Genomic DNA, 14,699 nt, shown 5'->3' on the forward strand with positions numbered 1-14,699 from the left:
TATAGTAAAGACTATAGTCTAAAGTTCAGATGATAGGTCTAGACTATAGTCCAGACTACCCTCTGGGCTATAGTATATACTATATTCTAGGCTATAGTCCGTACTGAAATCTAGCGTATAATCCGCTAGGGACTACAATCCTACCTAAATATAAATAAAGTTTTCTGCCTCCCTTCAAAGTTGTTTACATTAAGCTCCTTTAATTGTTATTACTCCTTCTTTTTCATTATTTGCTCTCCTTTACACTTTCTCAATTCAAATTAAGCTCCTTTCATTATTTTCACTCATTAAGATGCTTTTGTTTGTTGTTGCTGTTAATCGATCAACTTGAATTTTTGACACTTGCTTTTTCAATTTAATTCTTAAACAATTAGTTTTAATACAGCATTTCATTTAAGTCGGTTCGGTGATAGAAAAATGTCGGGAGTGATTATTAATTAATAAAAAAAAAAGTGTAATAAAAAAGTAAAATCAGAAATAAAAGTGTCCTTCAAATTAAAAAAGCGTTTTTAAATAAAATTAAATTAAAAAAATCTATTCTTTTAATAGTGAAAATAAATTAAATCCTTTATGAAATTTTTTATTTAAAAACGTAGAATATAATATATTAAAGTCCAATAAATAGTGTTTAAAATCAATTTTCTTAAAATTTAAAAGAAGCTTTTAATAAAATTAGTCCTTTTTTTTTAAAAAAGTTAGGTTTGTATCAAATATTTAAGTGTGTAATTGATATGCAGCAGCGGCGCTGCCTTTCATGATTGGATTTGTTTTAAAAATTCTTTACTTTGCGTCGCATTTCGTTCGTTGTTAGTGTTTTTGCTGTAACAAATAAATCGAATCATTGAGCCTGTCCGAACAGGCTCAATTGTAAAAGCAACAAAACAACAACAAAATACTTAAGGTATGTAAATTTAATTGCTTATTATTTTTTATTGAAAGAGAACATTAATTAAGAGATATTGCAAAAATTAAGAGAAACCAGTCAAAGGAAAATGATATGTCTATTGTTTAGTCCGTATAGTATAGTCTAGTCTATATTCTGGTCTATAGTATATTCTATGGTCTAGTATATAATCTAGTCTATAGTCTGATCTAGTGTAAGATTAGTTTCAACAACACTTGTTGTGAATCTACTTTAATAAACATGAGAAAAATCCCGTCTCAGTATATTATACGTTAATACAAAACTAGTCTATAGTCTGTTCTATAGTTTAGTCTATAATCTTGTCTATAGTATAGACTATCGGCTAGTTTATAGTCTAGACTATAGTTTTATCTATAGTTTAGACTATAGACTAGTTAAAATTCTAGTCAATAGTCTAGTCTTGCCTATAGTATATTCTTGTCTATAGTCTAGTCTATAGCCTAGTCTATAGTCTAGTCTATAGTCCAGTCTATAGTCAAGTCTATAGTCTAGTCTATAGTCTAGTCAATAGTCTAGTCTATAGTATAGTCTATAGTCTAGTCTATAGTCTAGTCTATAGCCTAGTCTATAGTCTAGTCTATATTCTAGTCTATAGCCTAGTCTATAGTATATTCTAGTCTATAATCAAGTCCATAGTCTTGCCTATAGTCTATAGGCTATAGGATATAGTCTTGTTTATAGTCTATAGTCAAGTCTATAATCTAGTCCATAGTCTTTGCTATAGTCTAGTTTGTAGTCTAGAATATAGTCTTGTTTATAGTCTATAGTCTTAAGCTTCAGTTTTAGTCTAGTACAAAGAATATTCTATAGTGTGGTATATAGCCTAGTCTATAGTCGACATTCTAGTCCATAATATTGTCTCTTGTTATTCTATGGTTACTCAAAAAGCCAGTCTACAGATTTGTCTAGTCTATAGTCTAGATTATGTTCAATTCTATATTTTATACTACAATCTATCCTATAATAAAGTCAATAATCTAGATTATCGATTAATCTACAGTTTGGTCGTTTAGTCTTTAGTCTACTCTACAATATAACTGGATCTACTCTATCTATCACTGTAACTATGTATTATGAGTAAAAGCTTTATAAAAAAAATTTCAACTCAAAATGTTTTTCTAAAGTATTGATAAAGTCCAAGTGTTAGAAATATCTATAAATTATTAGACATTTTCAATTCTTATAAAAAAGATTTATATTTTATTAAAATTATCTTTGTTCATCTTTTAGTTTTTAGTATATTGTCTACAATTGTTATTACACTTACATAAAACAAATAATTATGTACTACATTTATAAATAAAACAATATTATACATATAATTATATAAAAAATATATGTATAAATATATAGACGTACATACAATATATAGTAAATTTAAAATACATAAGCGTCCATTAAAAAATTGCTTTGGTTTTCAAATATTTTCAAAAAGAAATATGAATATGAAGTTCGGCTAATGGTTATAAATTAAAACAAAATTTTTGAGATTCGATTAAACAAATTAAAAACAATATTTGTGAGATTCAAAATTATTCTTGAGATTCTTAATACGAAAACATAGAAATATTAAACAAATAATAAAAATGTAACTAATAAAAACAAGTTATATGTTAAAATAATAGGGATAGTAGGGAATGTGATGTTACACGTATTTTTGTATATAGTTACCATAATTAAACTAATTTAACAAAATTAAAAACTACACAAAACATTTAAAAATATTCACCAGCTGCCTTATAAACACGAGGACAATGCATTTCAGCCATTAAACAATATGCACACTTTGTACCTACTCTAATGGGTCGTTTAATCGAATGTTTATTCCATATATGAGCCACATAGGAATTTTGTGTACGTCTCATTGTTTGCTCTAATAGTTCCGGCTCAAAGAAATGTTCCCATTGAAGCCAGGGTATGGCATAGAATGCGTCTATGCCAAATACCTTAAAACCCATACAACGTTTAGTATCCATCATTAATTCTATATTATCAGTATCGCAAATATTTTTTATAACTCTTGTTATAACACCCGGACCATTATTGCCCCAATTGCTGCCGTCGAAAGTTTGTTGAAAATTTTGCAAACATTGATAGGCAATTTCATGACCAAATCCGTCAGAGTCAAAGTTCATAATACCAGCTGCTAAATGAGTATTAGATTCAGCGCCTGTATAATTGGGTGGCAAATCTTCCATGGAACGCAACATGACAATGTCCATATCTAGATAGGTGCCACCCCAACGCCAGAGGGTTAAGTAACGTAAAAAATCCGATATGTGTGAGAGGACGTAACTGTGAAAAAAAGAAAAAAGAGAAAAAATATTTAAACAATGATAGAATTTTAGGTTAAAAATAAATTTTGGGAAAAACTTTTGATGGGAAAACATTTTCTACAGTTTTCCATAGAATAAATATTTCGTAGTTTAGTCTATAGTCTAGTCTATAGCCTAGTATATAGCCTAGTCTATAGTCTAGTCTATAGTCTAGTCTTTAGCCTAGTCTATAGTCTAGTCTATAGTCTAGTCTTTAGCCTAGTCTATAGTCTAGTCTATAGTCTAGACTTTAGCCTAGTCTATAGTCTAGTCTATAGTCTAGTTTGTAGTCTAGTCTATAGTCTAGTCTATAGTCTAGTCTGTAGTCTAGTCTATAGTCTAGTCTATAGTCTAGTCTATAGTCTAGTCTATAGTCTAGTCTATAGTCAAGTCTATAGTCTAGTCTATAGTCTAGTCTATAGTCTAGTCTATAGTCTAGTCTATAGTCTAGTCTATAGTCTAGTCTATAGTTTAGTCTATAGTCTGGTCTATAGTCTAGTCTATAGTCTAGTCTATAGTCTAGTCTATAGTCTAGTCTATAGTCTAGTCTATAGTCTAGTCTATAGTCTAGTCTATAGTCTAGTCTATAGTCTAGTCTATAGTCTAGTCTATAGTCCAGTCTATAGTCTAGTCTATAGTCTAGTCTATAGTCTAGTCTATAGTCTAGTCTATAGTCTAGTCTATATTCTAGTCTATATTCTAGTCTATAGTCTAGTCTATAGTCTAGTCTATAGTCTATAGTCTAGTCTATAGTCTAGTCTATAGTCTAGTCTATAGTCTAGTCTATAGTCTAGTCTATAGTCTAATCTATAGTCTAGTCTATAGTCTAGTCTATAGTCTAGTCTATAGTCTAGTCTATAGTCTAGTCTACTGTCAATTCTATAGTGTAGTCTAGTCCATATTTTATTCTATAGTCTAGTCTATAGTATTGTCCTTAGTCTCGACTATAGTCTAATCCATCGATTAATATACACTTTAGTCTAGAAACTAGTCTATAGTATATTCCGCAATATAACATGATCTATTCTATCGACCACTGTATAATTTTTTTTTTTTATAAAAATATGCATTTTGTTTTGTACAACACATATTTGCGTTGTATTTGTAAACTTTTTTATTGTTGATACATTAATTTGTTATACATATTATGAGTAAGAGGTGTAGAACGAAAGTGCAACGCAAAATATAGATTGATAAAGTCCAAATTTGATAATAGATGGAAGGTACCTACATATATCAAGAACTAAATTAAACCTTTATGAATAGAGACAGTAACTGCCCTGTACTTACCTAGACTTAAACAATGCTCCATCCTTCAACCAATCATAAATGGGTGTATTAGCTGCATAGGTCCATAAATTTAGATTTCTCAAATGAACATTTTGATAGGCTAAGATAGCATCTATCAAAGCTACTTCTGGGCCCGCTGAACTACTATTACGATTACTATTATTATACTTATAGCGAGGACTAGCAAATAATACAAATACTTGTGAATTGGATTGTGAAGGGCAGCCGATTCTATAGCACAAGCTTGTCTAGCATTTAGTTTCACCATATGCCAATGAAACGCCTCTTTATCAACTGAGGTGGACGTTTTTAAGTTGTTTTGCAATTGGGGACAGGAGGTTTCATGAAAAAATATACTTTTACCTGGTGTAGGCTGTATTTTGGCCAGCAAAATATCTTCCAGTTTTTCCAAACCCCAAAAATCCGACGAGGAATTCTCATTACCAACACTTTGTGACTGTACTACATTAGGAGAATCAACAAAACACAAACGTATATCGGGTTTTTGATATAGAGTAAATATTACACCAATTATACATAGGATCACAAGAAAAAGAAACATAAATCTTAGACGAAAATTTACCAACATAAATTTTCCAAAAGTTTTTGGAATTTTATAAAGTTCATTGAAAATTTGTCTAGTATAGATTTTGTGTTGTTGTGGTTGTTGCTAATAGCACAGGTTGGTTACGTTAATTGATTTTGTTATTTAATTTTAAGTTTTTTCGTCGCTTTATTGTAATTATAACTCACATTAGATTTAATTTTAATGGATTTTATTAAAAATAAGAGGGTTGAAATGTTAAAACGCTTTAGTGCTCAGCGATTAATTAATTAATGAATGAATTGAAAAAAATTGTACAACAACAATCGAGTGTAAACAAAAAAAAAAAAATACAATTAGAATATTTAGGCAGCGCTGCTATTAAATTCTTAATAGTGGCAGCATTAGTGATAACACGGAGGACATATGAGTGGCATCACAAACAGCTGTTGTTTGTAAACAAAACAATTGTAAACACAAGGTTGTATTTGCATGTAGTAGTTGTTAAAATTCAATTAAAATTCATTCCAATGTTTTAATTAACATTAGAATGAATTTTAATGTTTTTATAACAATTTGAATGAATGATTAATGGATAAATTAAAAAATTTACATAATCGATTCTAACAACAACAAAGTATAGGAACATTTATACAATACAAGTTTTTGAGCTTGCTGTTTGCAAAATTTGTCCAAGAATACTTATATATACATATGTATTTCTTATGGGCATGATTTTGCTCCTAGATTCGCCGTAAAATATAGCGAAAAACCGCATAAACATTTATTTTATATTATAAACTACATTTGAACTATTTTTAACGTCGTTAATAAATAAATACCATGACGGCTAGTTTTGTCGACGTTCAAATGCACAGCTTACATCTCTGTAGTTTGCGGCAAAGAAGAAAACAAAACAACACGTGCAGGGCACTTGGTGGAATAAATTTAATATTTTTCAAAGGAATTTGTGTTATTTGTAGATTTTTAAATAATTTTTAAAGAAAATTTAACTAAAACGTATAAAACACTATAAAGAAATCATTAAAGAATGGCAGTGGAAGTGAATAATAAAAGAAAACGAAAGCATGATGAAAGTGCTCCGCAAGAAGATGAAGGTGCCGAGGTGGTGCCCAAAAAGCAAACTAAGAAATCAACAACTCCTAAAAAAGAGAAAACTAAAAAGAAAAATTTAAACAACTCCTCAGAAGCAATGGAAGACTCGCCACAGGATTCCGGCTTCGATACAGAGGAAAAAGAAATTAAGTTTTCAAAAGATTTCAAAATGATGGAGTTCCGCACCAAGTTAAGAGGAGATAAGTTTATCACAGGTAAGTTTTTTTAGTTATAAATAAAATTTTTAATATTATTTTGATTATTTTGCAGAATTAAGACATTTTCTTTATCTGTGTCAGTCACGTCCTCAGACTATTGCCAAATACATAGAGAAACGTGGTAAACCTTTGGAATTTGCTGAGGCCTTAGAGCGTGTTGATAAACGAATATTTTACACATTGCCTATATTTGTGAAGCTTTGCAATTGGTTATTATGGAGATTCTAAGTAATCAACGTAATCATATGGAATCGGCAGTACATGCTTCACGTTATTTTTTAAAATCCCATGGCTCGCTGTTGGAACTGCTTTTAAAATCAGCCCAATTTAATCATCGTAAAGTGGCCTTAAAACTTTTAACCGCCATTGTGTGTGTAGAACCCCAATTGGGTCGTCAGGTTCTCTCTTCCTATGATATTCTATCAAATGTAAAGAATATTACTCAATTTCTTTCGCACTCCCAATTTGAACTGCAACAACAAAAACAACAGCAGCAGAAGTTTGATCAAGATTTCGAAACAGTGCGTAAATGTTTCATACACTTTGTTCTGGCCTATTTAGTAGATGGCAATACTTTGCTTATACGCAATATACTAGATCGTGGTTCTCTAATTAGAGCTTTAGCTGCTGGTCTTCCCTATGATGATTCTGTTACAGTGTGTGTAGTTTTGAGTACACTCAAGAAATATGTTCTTGAATGTCCGGATATTTCCAAAACTAAAAAGATTCATGTCTTTGATTTGGATTGTTGTAAGTCATTTGTTCAGTTGTATGACTGGAAGGGACCTAGGGTTTTTGCTGCCAAGCATGTGGGTAAAAAGGGAGCCAACAAGAATGTTAGTGTTGCTGAAATGGAACATTTAATAAATCCTCAGGAGAAGGAGGCAGTATCGAAAGCTGTACATGAATTTTTGTTGGTTTTGTTGACCTCGAGGAAATTTGGTATTGCTTTTGATACGGTTAAGTTTTTCCGTCAGAAACATAATACTATACAAGGTGAGTGTTGCAAAAAATAGTTAAGATGTAGAGACATAAATTTGTCTAACATTTTTATGGCAGACTTCACTATATCTTTAGATTATTAATTGTTTATCTTCCTCCCCCCTTTTACAGGTCAAATTATGGGCTATATGTATATCCCTCATGCCGATGAACGCAAAACCGACTTGGTTATGAAAATCCTCGAATCCTGTCCAGATCTTTTCCGTAATTCTGTGCGTAATTTTGCTGGCATTATAAATCCATTACGTACCGCCTCTCGCTATTGGCTAAAGGCAGCAGAATTCTTGACAAAAGTCATAACAGCCTGTCATCCTAGTCATCTTAAGGGTGCCCTGGATAAATCACCTTAACTGATTTTTCTTTTTGGATTAAAGACATTTGTTTACCCTTGGAGGCTTTGGTGCATATTAATGGCAATAAATTTTTATTACACAAAGACTTTGAACAACGTTTAGCCACTAATCGCTTGCTGTTGGCCATGTTCCAACAGTATACCAACTATATGCAGATCATCAATCAAAGAGAACAGAATAAGAATTCCAATTCTTTGAGACGTTTTAAATTTGATATTTTAAATCATTTATTAATGAATTTCCCCACTATGGAGAATATATTAATGTCTTTAAATATGTCCCATCACTTTAAAGGAGCAAGAGGGTGTAGATGTTTTGGCCCATTTGGATGTGGCCTTGGATTTAATATTGATTTTATGCCAAGAAAACCGCACGTTTGTTAATAAAACTTCAGTTATATTGGATTATTTAGAATTGCTGAGACCTTTATATGCCCAGGAAGAGGAGCAAGAGATAGCAGGGGAAGCAAAAATAAAAACCAATATTAAATTAGAAATGAAAGCTATAAAAACTATATTATGGTTGTTCCCCAAGGCGTTGGAACCGCAAAAAGAACGTTTTAGCAGTGTTTTGAGATCTTTCATTAAGGCTTTTGTTTATGGTGAGGAGGAAGTAAGTCGTGAGGCGGGAGCTTTACTCCGGAATATATTTAAAAATACCGGCATTTTTGAGGCGGGAGAACTGGAGATAGATTTGTGGCTAGAGCTTTAAAATTTGTCGATGTGGAGACGGTTAATGTGGTGGCCCAGGTGTTTAATGAAGTTTTAAAGGTATATACTAAATAATTTTTACGTTTTTAAAGGGTTTTCAATGTTAATCTTGTTATTTTTTAGGTAACTAAAGCTGAGTGGAAATGCCTAAATCTATAGAGTTGGCGGCTAATACAGATAATTTACATACTTTGTTCTCTAACATAGAACAAGGTCTATCTGTACAAGCCTATGTGGAAACCTTAACTATTAGCAAACTAATGCCTTTGATATACAAAGGAGTAGAAATCGAACCTCCTTTAAGCAGATATTTGGAAATTGTTTGCTTTTTAATGTACCACTACTATCCCTCAGCAGAGAGCGCTATGACTTTGTACGCCCAACATTTTTAAATCCATGTTGCCTTATATGCAAAATTGGCTCAGTAAAGAACCGTGTAAGGAAACTCTTCTATTTGTGGATAGTAAATCTAGCAAAGTAATACCCTGCCTTAAGGAAGTCTCTTCATTGGCCTTAATGGACAAAAAGATTTTGAACAAATTTTCGAAAGTAAATCCCAGGAAGATGTCTGTGAAGTGGAGTTTAAGGGAAATATGAAGAAGTTCTCACGACTCATACAAAATCCTCGTTTGCTAATGATCTATATACAACATGTTTTGTTTGAGGTGCAACAATTACAGTTGAAACAAATGTTGTCGCAACAGCAGGCAGAAAAATGTGCTGAATTTGTAAAGATATGTATAGACATGATATTGCGTTTCCCTGCCCAAGAAGATGCTCCCTTAAATGAGGAAGATCATGCCTTAAATAATGAATTATTCGCACACAAATTATTGAAATATATCTATGGCGTTAGATTGCATGCGATCAAATCAAATGAATTGTTATCGGTGGATTTTATGCAGGACTCATTTAAAATTATCTCCTGTTCCTTAATCTTTTAACTGAACATTGCCATTCCTTGGAAAACTTTGATTTGTATGCGGAAAATTTCAAATTGAAATTGGTTAAGGCGGTTGCTATTTCCTTAACAATAAGGATGAAGTGAAAGCCAACTCACAACATTTTGAGGAGTTTTTAAACCTCTTCAAAGCCTTCCAGTTATCAGCTGAACAATGCCGGGATATACTCAACCTGTTAGCCGACAATTTAACCTACAAAGACTTTTTCTTAATAGAAACAACAATCAAAAAACTATTTATTACTCCTTGGTGGTTGCTGTGCTGCAACGTTTGGCGGATTTAAAGAACTCTATAAAATGTTCGGAATTTATTAAGAAGTTTAGCAAAATCTATTGTAATTTCTTTAAAAACTTTCCGGAGATTTTAATGTGGAACTTTTGGAGGACTCTTTTTATAATTTCCTAATAATAAATCATCAGTTTATAGATTTATTGGACAGCAAGTTCTTTGAATCCTTTTTCAAAGAAAGAAAACTAACTAAATCTTGCATTAAGTTGGCGGCCTTAGTGTTGAACGTAATAATCCTTTAACGAATATTTAAAGACAATTTGGAGATTAATATGGATAAAAAGAACTCATGTATCCCTTAATGGATTTGGCTTTTAAGAAAACTTGGAGATAGATTCTGCCATCCTACAAAAAGTCTATCAAATTATAAAAATGGTTTTTTATGAGAACTATAGAAAAACCCTTAAAAGCAGGCATGATTTACAAGGAACATGTGGACACCAGTTTGAAACTAATAGAGCTGTGTATGCCTTTAACCGAATGCAAAGATTTCTGCAACAAACAATTCAAATTTGAGCACATAGAAACCTATCAATTGAGAACCATATATAAAATCTATGAAAAGGCCTTCCTTAATAATGAATTAAAACAAAAATCTTCGATATTTGTCAACTACATAATGCTGCAGGTGCAAATGTTATCTTTGGATTTGAAAATGCAGAAATTAAATGAGGAAAAGTTATTAATAATAAGTTATCAAGTACAGGAGTGGTTTAAATATGGCTGGAATTTGAGTAAATCTTTGGAGTTGGAAGAAAAAGCAACAGAAGATGCTAAGGCTTCTGAGTTTTCGCCAGATTTCTCAAAACTTTTGAAATCCCAGCAATGGCTGCAGTTTTGTAAATCTTGTTTGAAAACGGGCATGCATATAAATGAAACCGATGTTGAGCTGGATGTCAATGATAAATTCAATGGTTTGTTATTGCAATTATTGGCCTATTTAGCCGATAATTTGTATAACGATTACTCTGAGGATTGTGCCGATTCCACCGCTAATGCTGAATGTGCTCAACTCTATGAAATGATCTTTACTCATTCCAAATTCTATGATATTGTTCTTAACAAACCTCCACAATCAAAAGTTAAAACTCAAGTTTTACATTTGCTGTATATAATGGCTAAGAAATCACCTTCGTCCCTTCAAGAGGCACAAATTCCTGTTATTTTGGGTGCTTATCAAGCTAAACTCTATGATTCGGATCGTTATTGCTTGGCTTTGTTGAATTTGTTTGAATATTACGACTGTGGTTTGGCCAAGTATAGACCTTTTATTTGGGGAGAAAGTGCAATAGCATTTTATGCTCTTAAAGCGGCCGATGAGGAAAGAGCCAAATTGACACAGCAGGAAACCCTCTATACAACAAGTTATGTCTTTGGTAGATCGCCAGGTGTGTGAGTATACCATAGACAATTTCCCCATATGGCGTAAATTGGATACTTTGCAACAGTTGCCGCAGGAAGAGTTCGAAAATCCTTTTGTTAAAGCCTGGCAGTTTGGAGCTAATAGTCTAGAGCAAAAACTAGAACTGGGGGCTACAGAAATATCGGAAAGTGAAATGCGTTTATGCCCCAAACGTTCGGATATCTATGAGCAATGTTATGATCCTGCTTTCTTTGTGCCACTCATGTCTATGTGTTTCTCTAATGAAGCTTATGCTCATCCTGCCCGGCCTGTACAAAATGGTTTACTGGCTCTCACTTTTGCCGCTTTATCCTCGCAGGACAAGGACATGCGTCAGGCTGCTGGTTGTGTACAATTGCGTTACCGCTCGCACTTTGAAAACAATAAATTCTTTGAGAAACCTTTATGGATACAAACCTATGAAAATTTGCAGTCGGGTCTTAATGATTTAAGGAACTCTTGGATGAAACATAAATCCAACTCTGGCACCCCTAGGGTACCCTATATCTCCGGTTTGTTTGTGGCGAAAACCTTTAATCTTACCACCGATCCCACACATTTGCTGTACAAACAATTAACTATGTTTTTAAGACTTAAATCCAGTTTTAATTTCCAATGTATACCCGAATTCAATGTACTATTCTATTCTCCCGAAATGGAACATCAAGAATTCCGTCAATTTATCGTAGAGGTTATAAAACATGGCATTAAGTCCAGTTCCGATTTTTTTTACTCGTCTCCACTAATACCTTTAAAGTTTTAATGGGTTTCTATGGCAGTACCATGTCTACGTTGGAATTGAATCTACAAATCCTTTCGGTATTTTCCACCTGTGTTAAAATACCCGCCTCCTCGAAAATTATGTTGGAGCATGTTGGTCTAATACCCTGGTTAAGTTCCATTATTAACTCCATTGAATTCTATCAGTTTGATGTTATTGAGGGTCTCATCAGCATCATCAATAATTTATGGTATGCCGTCAAGGCCAATGAAAAAGAGTTACATAATTTCTCACACATTTCCCTCGAAATTCATCGTTTGATTTTACAACTAATACCCCTTATATCGCCTCGTATTTCTTCCAATAACTTTGCTAAACTTATGAATATTTTAAACAAAACTTGTCTAAACTCTAGCCAATATTTGGCCATGTCTGCGGATCAACTAGGCAAAGTAATATCATGTGCTGAAAAACATTATTCTACGTTGGTATTACCTCTGCAATCGATTTATGAAAATGGTGGCATGGGCTGCTCTTCATGGCAGTCTTATTGCCAGGAACTCTATAGCCAGCAAGTGGATAGTAAAACCATATTGGCTTTAACTAGTTTAAGATCATACATTATTTCCTGGTGGTCCAGCCACAATGATAAGCAGGTCGTCGTAGAGGAAAGCAGTGCTTTAATTAAATGTTAATGGAAATCATTTACCAATTAATACCGCTGAACTTTTTGGTTTTAATTAAGTTAATGTTTTATTTTATAATATTTTTTTTATAAAGTTTATGAGATGAAAGAAAAAATAAAGTACAATAATTGTTAATTTTAATTAATACAAAAATCTCGTTTTCTGTTTTAGAATAGCTCTTCGACTGGCATAAAATTGATCTTGAATTGGTTTCTAACTGAATTCGTACTGATCTCCAATAAAACTAATCGAAAATTGAACTAAAACTGAACTAGAATTGATTTTGACGAATCAAAAGTGATCCCCAACTGATTTCTAACTGGATTGTAATTGCTAGTTTAATTCATAATAAATTCCAATCCACTTTCGATTCTTCAAAATCAATTCTACTTCAGTTTTAGTTCAATTTTAGGTCAGTTCCAGTTGGAGATCAGTTCGAATTCAGTTGGAAACCAATTCAAGAACAATTCTATACCAGTTGAAGATTGATCTACAAATGAACTTCAATTGAACTAGAACTGAAGTAGAACTGAACTAGAAGTGAACTAGAACCGAACTAGAACTGAACTAGAACTGAACTAGAACTGAACTAGAACTGAACTAGAACTGAACTAGAACTGAACTAGACTGGCATAAAATTGATCTTGAATTGGTTTCTAACTGAATTCGTACTGATCTCCAATAATACTAACCGAAAATTGAACTAGAACTGAACTAGAACTGAACTAGAACTGAACTAGAACTGAACTAGAACTGAACTAGAACTGAACTAGAACTGAACTAGAACTGAACTAGAACTGAACTAGAACTGAACTAGAACTGAACTAGAACTGAACTAGAACTGAACTAGAACTGAACTAGAACTGAACTAGAACTGAACTAGGACTGAACTAGAACTGAACTAGAACTGAACTAGAACTGAACTAGAACTGAACTAGAACTGAACAAGAACTGAACTAGAACTGAACTAGAAATGAACTAGAAATGAACTAGAAATGAACTAGAACTGAAGTAGAACTGAAGTAGAACTGAACTAGAACTGAACTAGAACTGAACTAGAACTGAACTAGAACTGAGCTAGAACTGAACTAGAACTGAACTAGAACTGAACTAGAACTGAACTAGAACTGAACTAGAACTGAACTAGAACTGAACTAGAACTGAACTAGAACTGAACTAGAACTGAACTAGAACTGAACTAGAACTGAACTAGAACTGAACTAGAACTGAACTAGAACTGAACTAGAACTGAACTAGAACTGAACAAGAACTGAACTGAACTAGAACTGAACTAGAACTGAACTAGAACTGAACTAGAACTGAACTAGAACTGAACTAGAACTGAACTAGAACTGAACTAGAACTGAACAAGAACTGAACTGAACTAGAACTGAACTAGAACTGAACTAGAACTGAACTAGAACTGAACTGAACTGAACTAGAACTGAACTAGAACTGAACTAGAACTGAACTAGAAATGAACTAGAAATGAACTAGAAATGAACTAGAAATGAACTAGAACTGAACTAGAACTGAACTAGAACTGAACTAGAACTGAACTAGAACTGAACTAGAACTGAACTAGAACTGAACTAGAACTGAACTAGAACTGAACTAGAACTGAACTAGAACTGAACTAGAACTGAACTAGAACTGAACTAGAACTGAACTAGAACTGAACTAGAACTGAACTAGAACTGAACTAGAACTGAACTAGAACTGAACTAGAACTGAACTAGAACTGAACTAGAACTGAACTAGAACTGAACTAGAACTGAACTAGAACTGAACTAGAACTGAACTAGAACTGAACTAGAACTGAACTAGAACTGAACTAGAACTGAACTAGAACTGAACTAGAACTGAACAAGAACTGAACTAGAACTGAACTTGAACAGAACTAGAACTGAACTGGAACTGAACTATTGTTAAACTCAAACTAAACTAGAGTTGGATAAGAGTTAAACTTGAGCTTAAGTAGATGTAAATTTAACTTTTAAAAAACATTTACCATATATTATTACCAGTATATGTGGGTGATAATTTAACACTTTCTTAAATTGAAATGTTTTCAATGTACTTGTAAATCCTATATTTAAAATGTTGCCAACAACTAAGTGTTTCATTTACACATATGTACATAGAAAACTTACAGCGCAATAAAATT

General features: G+C 32.6%; 2 protein-coding genes across 2 annotated transcripts; one reads left to right on the plus strand and one right to left on the minus strand.

Annotated features, from left to right (window-relative positions):
• Positions 1 to 2,102: 2,102 nt before the first annotated feature.
• On the minus strand, positions 2,103 to 5,399 carry LOC119605339 (lactosylceramide 4-alpha-galactosyltransferase-like). Its single transcript, XM_037958377.1, is given in 3 exon segments — positions 2,103 to 3,220; positions 4,531 to 4,738; positions 4,741 to 5,399. Coding segments are annotated over 3 exon segments (1,167 nt in total). The 5' UTR covers positions 5,120 to 5,399; the 3' UTR covers positions 2,103 to 2,640.
• Positions 5,400 to 5,962: 563 nt separating this feature from the next.
• On the plus strand, positions 5,963 to 12,678 carry LOC119605325. Its single transcript, XM_037958363.1, is given in 17 exon segments — positions 5,963 to 6,405; positions 6,461 to 6,571; positions 6,574 to 7,404; positions 7,522 to 7,749; positions 7,752 to 8,044; positions 8,046 to 8,466; positions 8,469 to 8,540; positions 8,603 to 8,859; positions 8,861 to 8,981; positions 8,984 to 9,385; positions 9,388 to 9,495; positions 9,498 to 9,643; positions 9,646 to 9,778; positions 9,781 to 9,999; positions 10,002 to 11,074; positions 11,076 to 11,847; positions 11,850 to 12,678. Coding segments are annotated over 17 exon segments (6,159 nt in total). The 5' UTR covers positions 5,963 to 6,125; the 3' UTR covers positions 12,542 to 12,678.
• The last annotated feature ends 2,021 nt before the right edge of the window (positions 12,679 to 14,699 follow it).

The sequence above is a fragment of the Lucilia sericata genome, unplaced genomic scaffold, assembly GCF_015586225.1.
Source record: "Lucilia sericata isolate MDLA Ls3-8-SP2 unplaced genomic scaffold, ASM1558622v1 Contig000476F_arrow, whole genome shotgun sequence".
NCBI lineage: Eukaryota > Metazoa > Arthropoda > Insecta > Diptera > Calliphoridae > Lucilia > Lucilia sericata.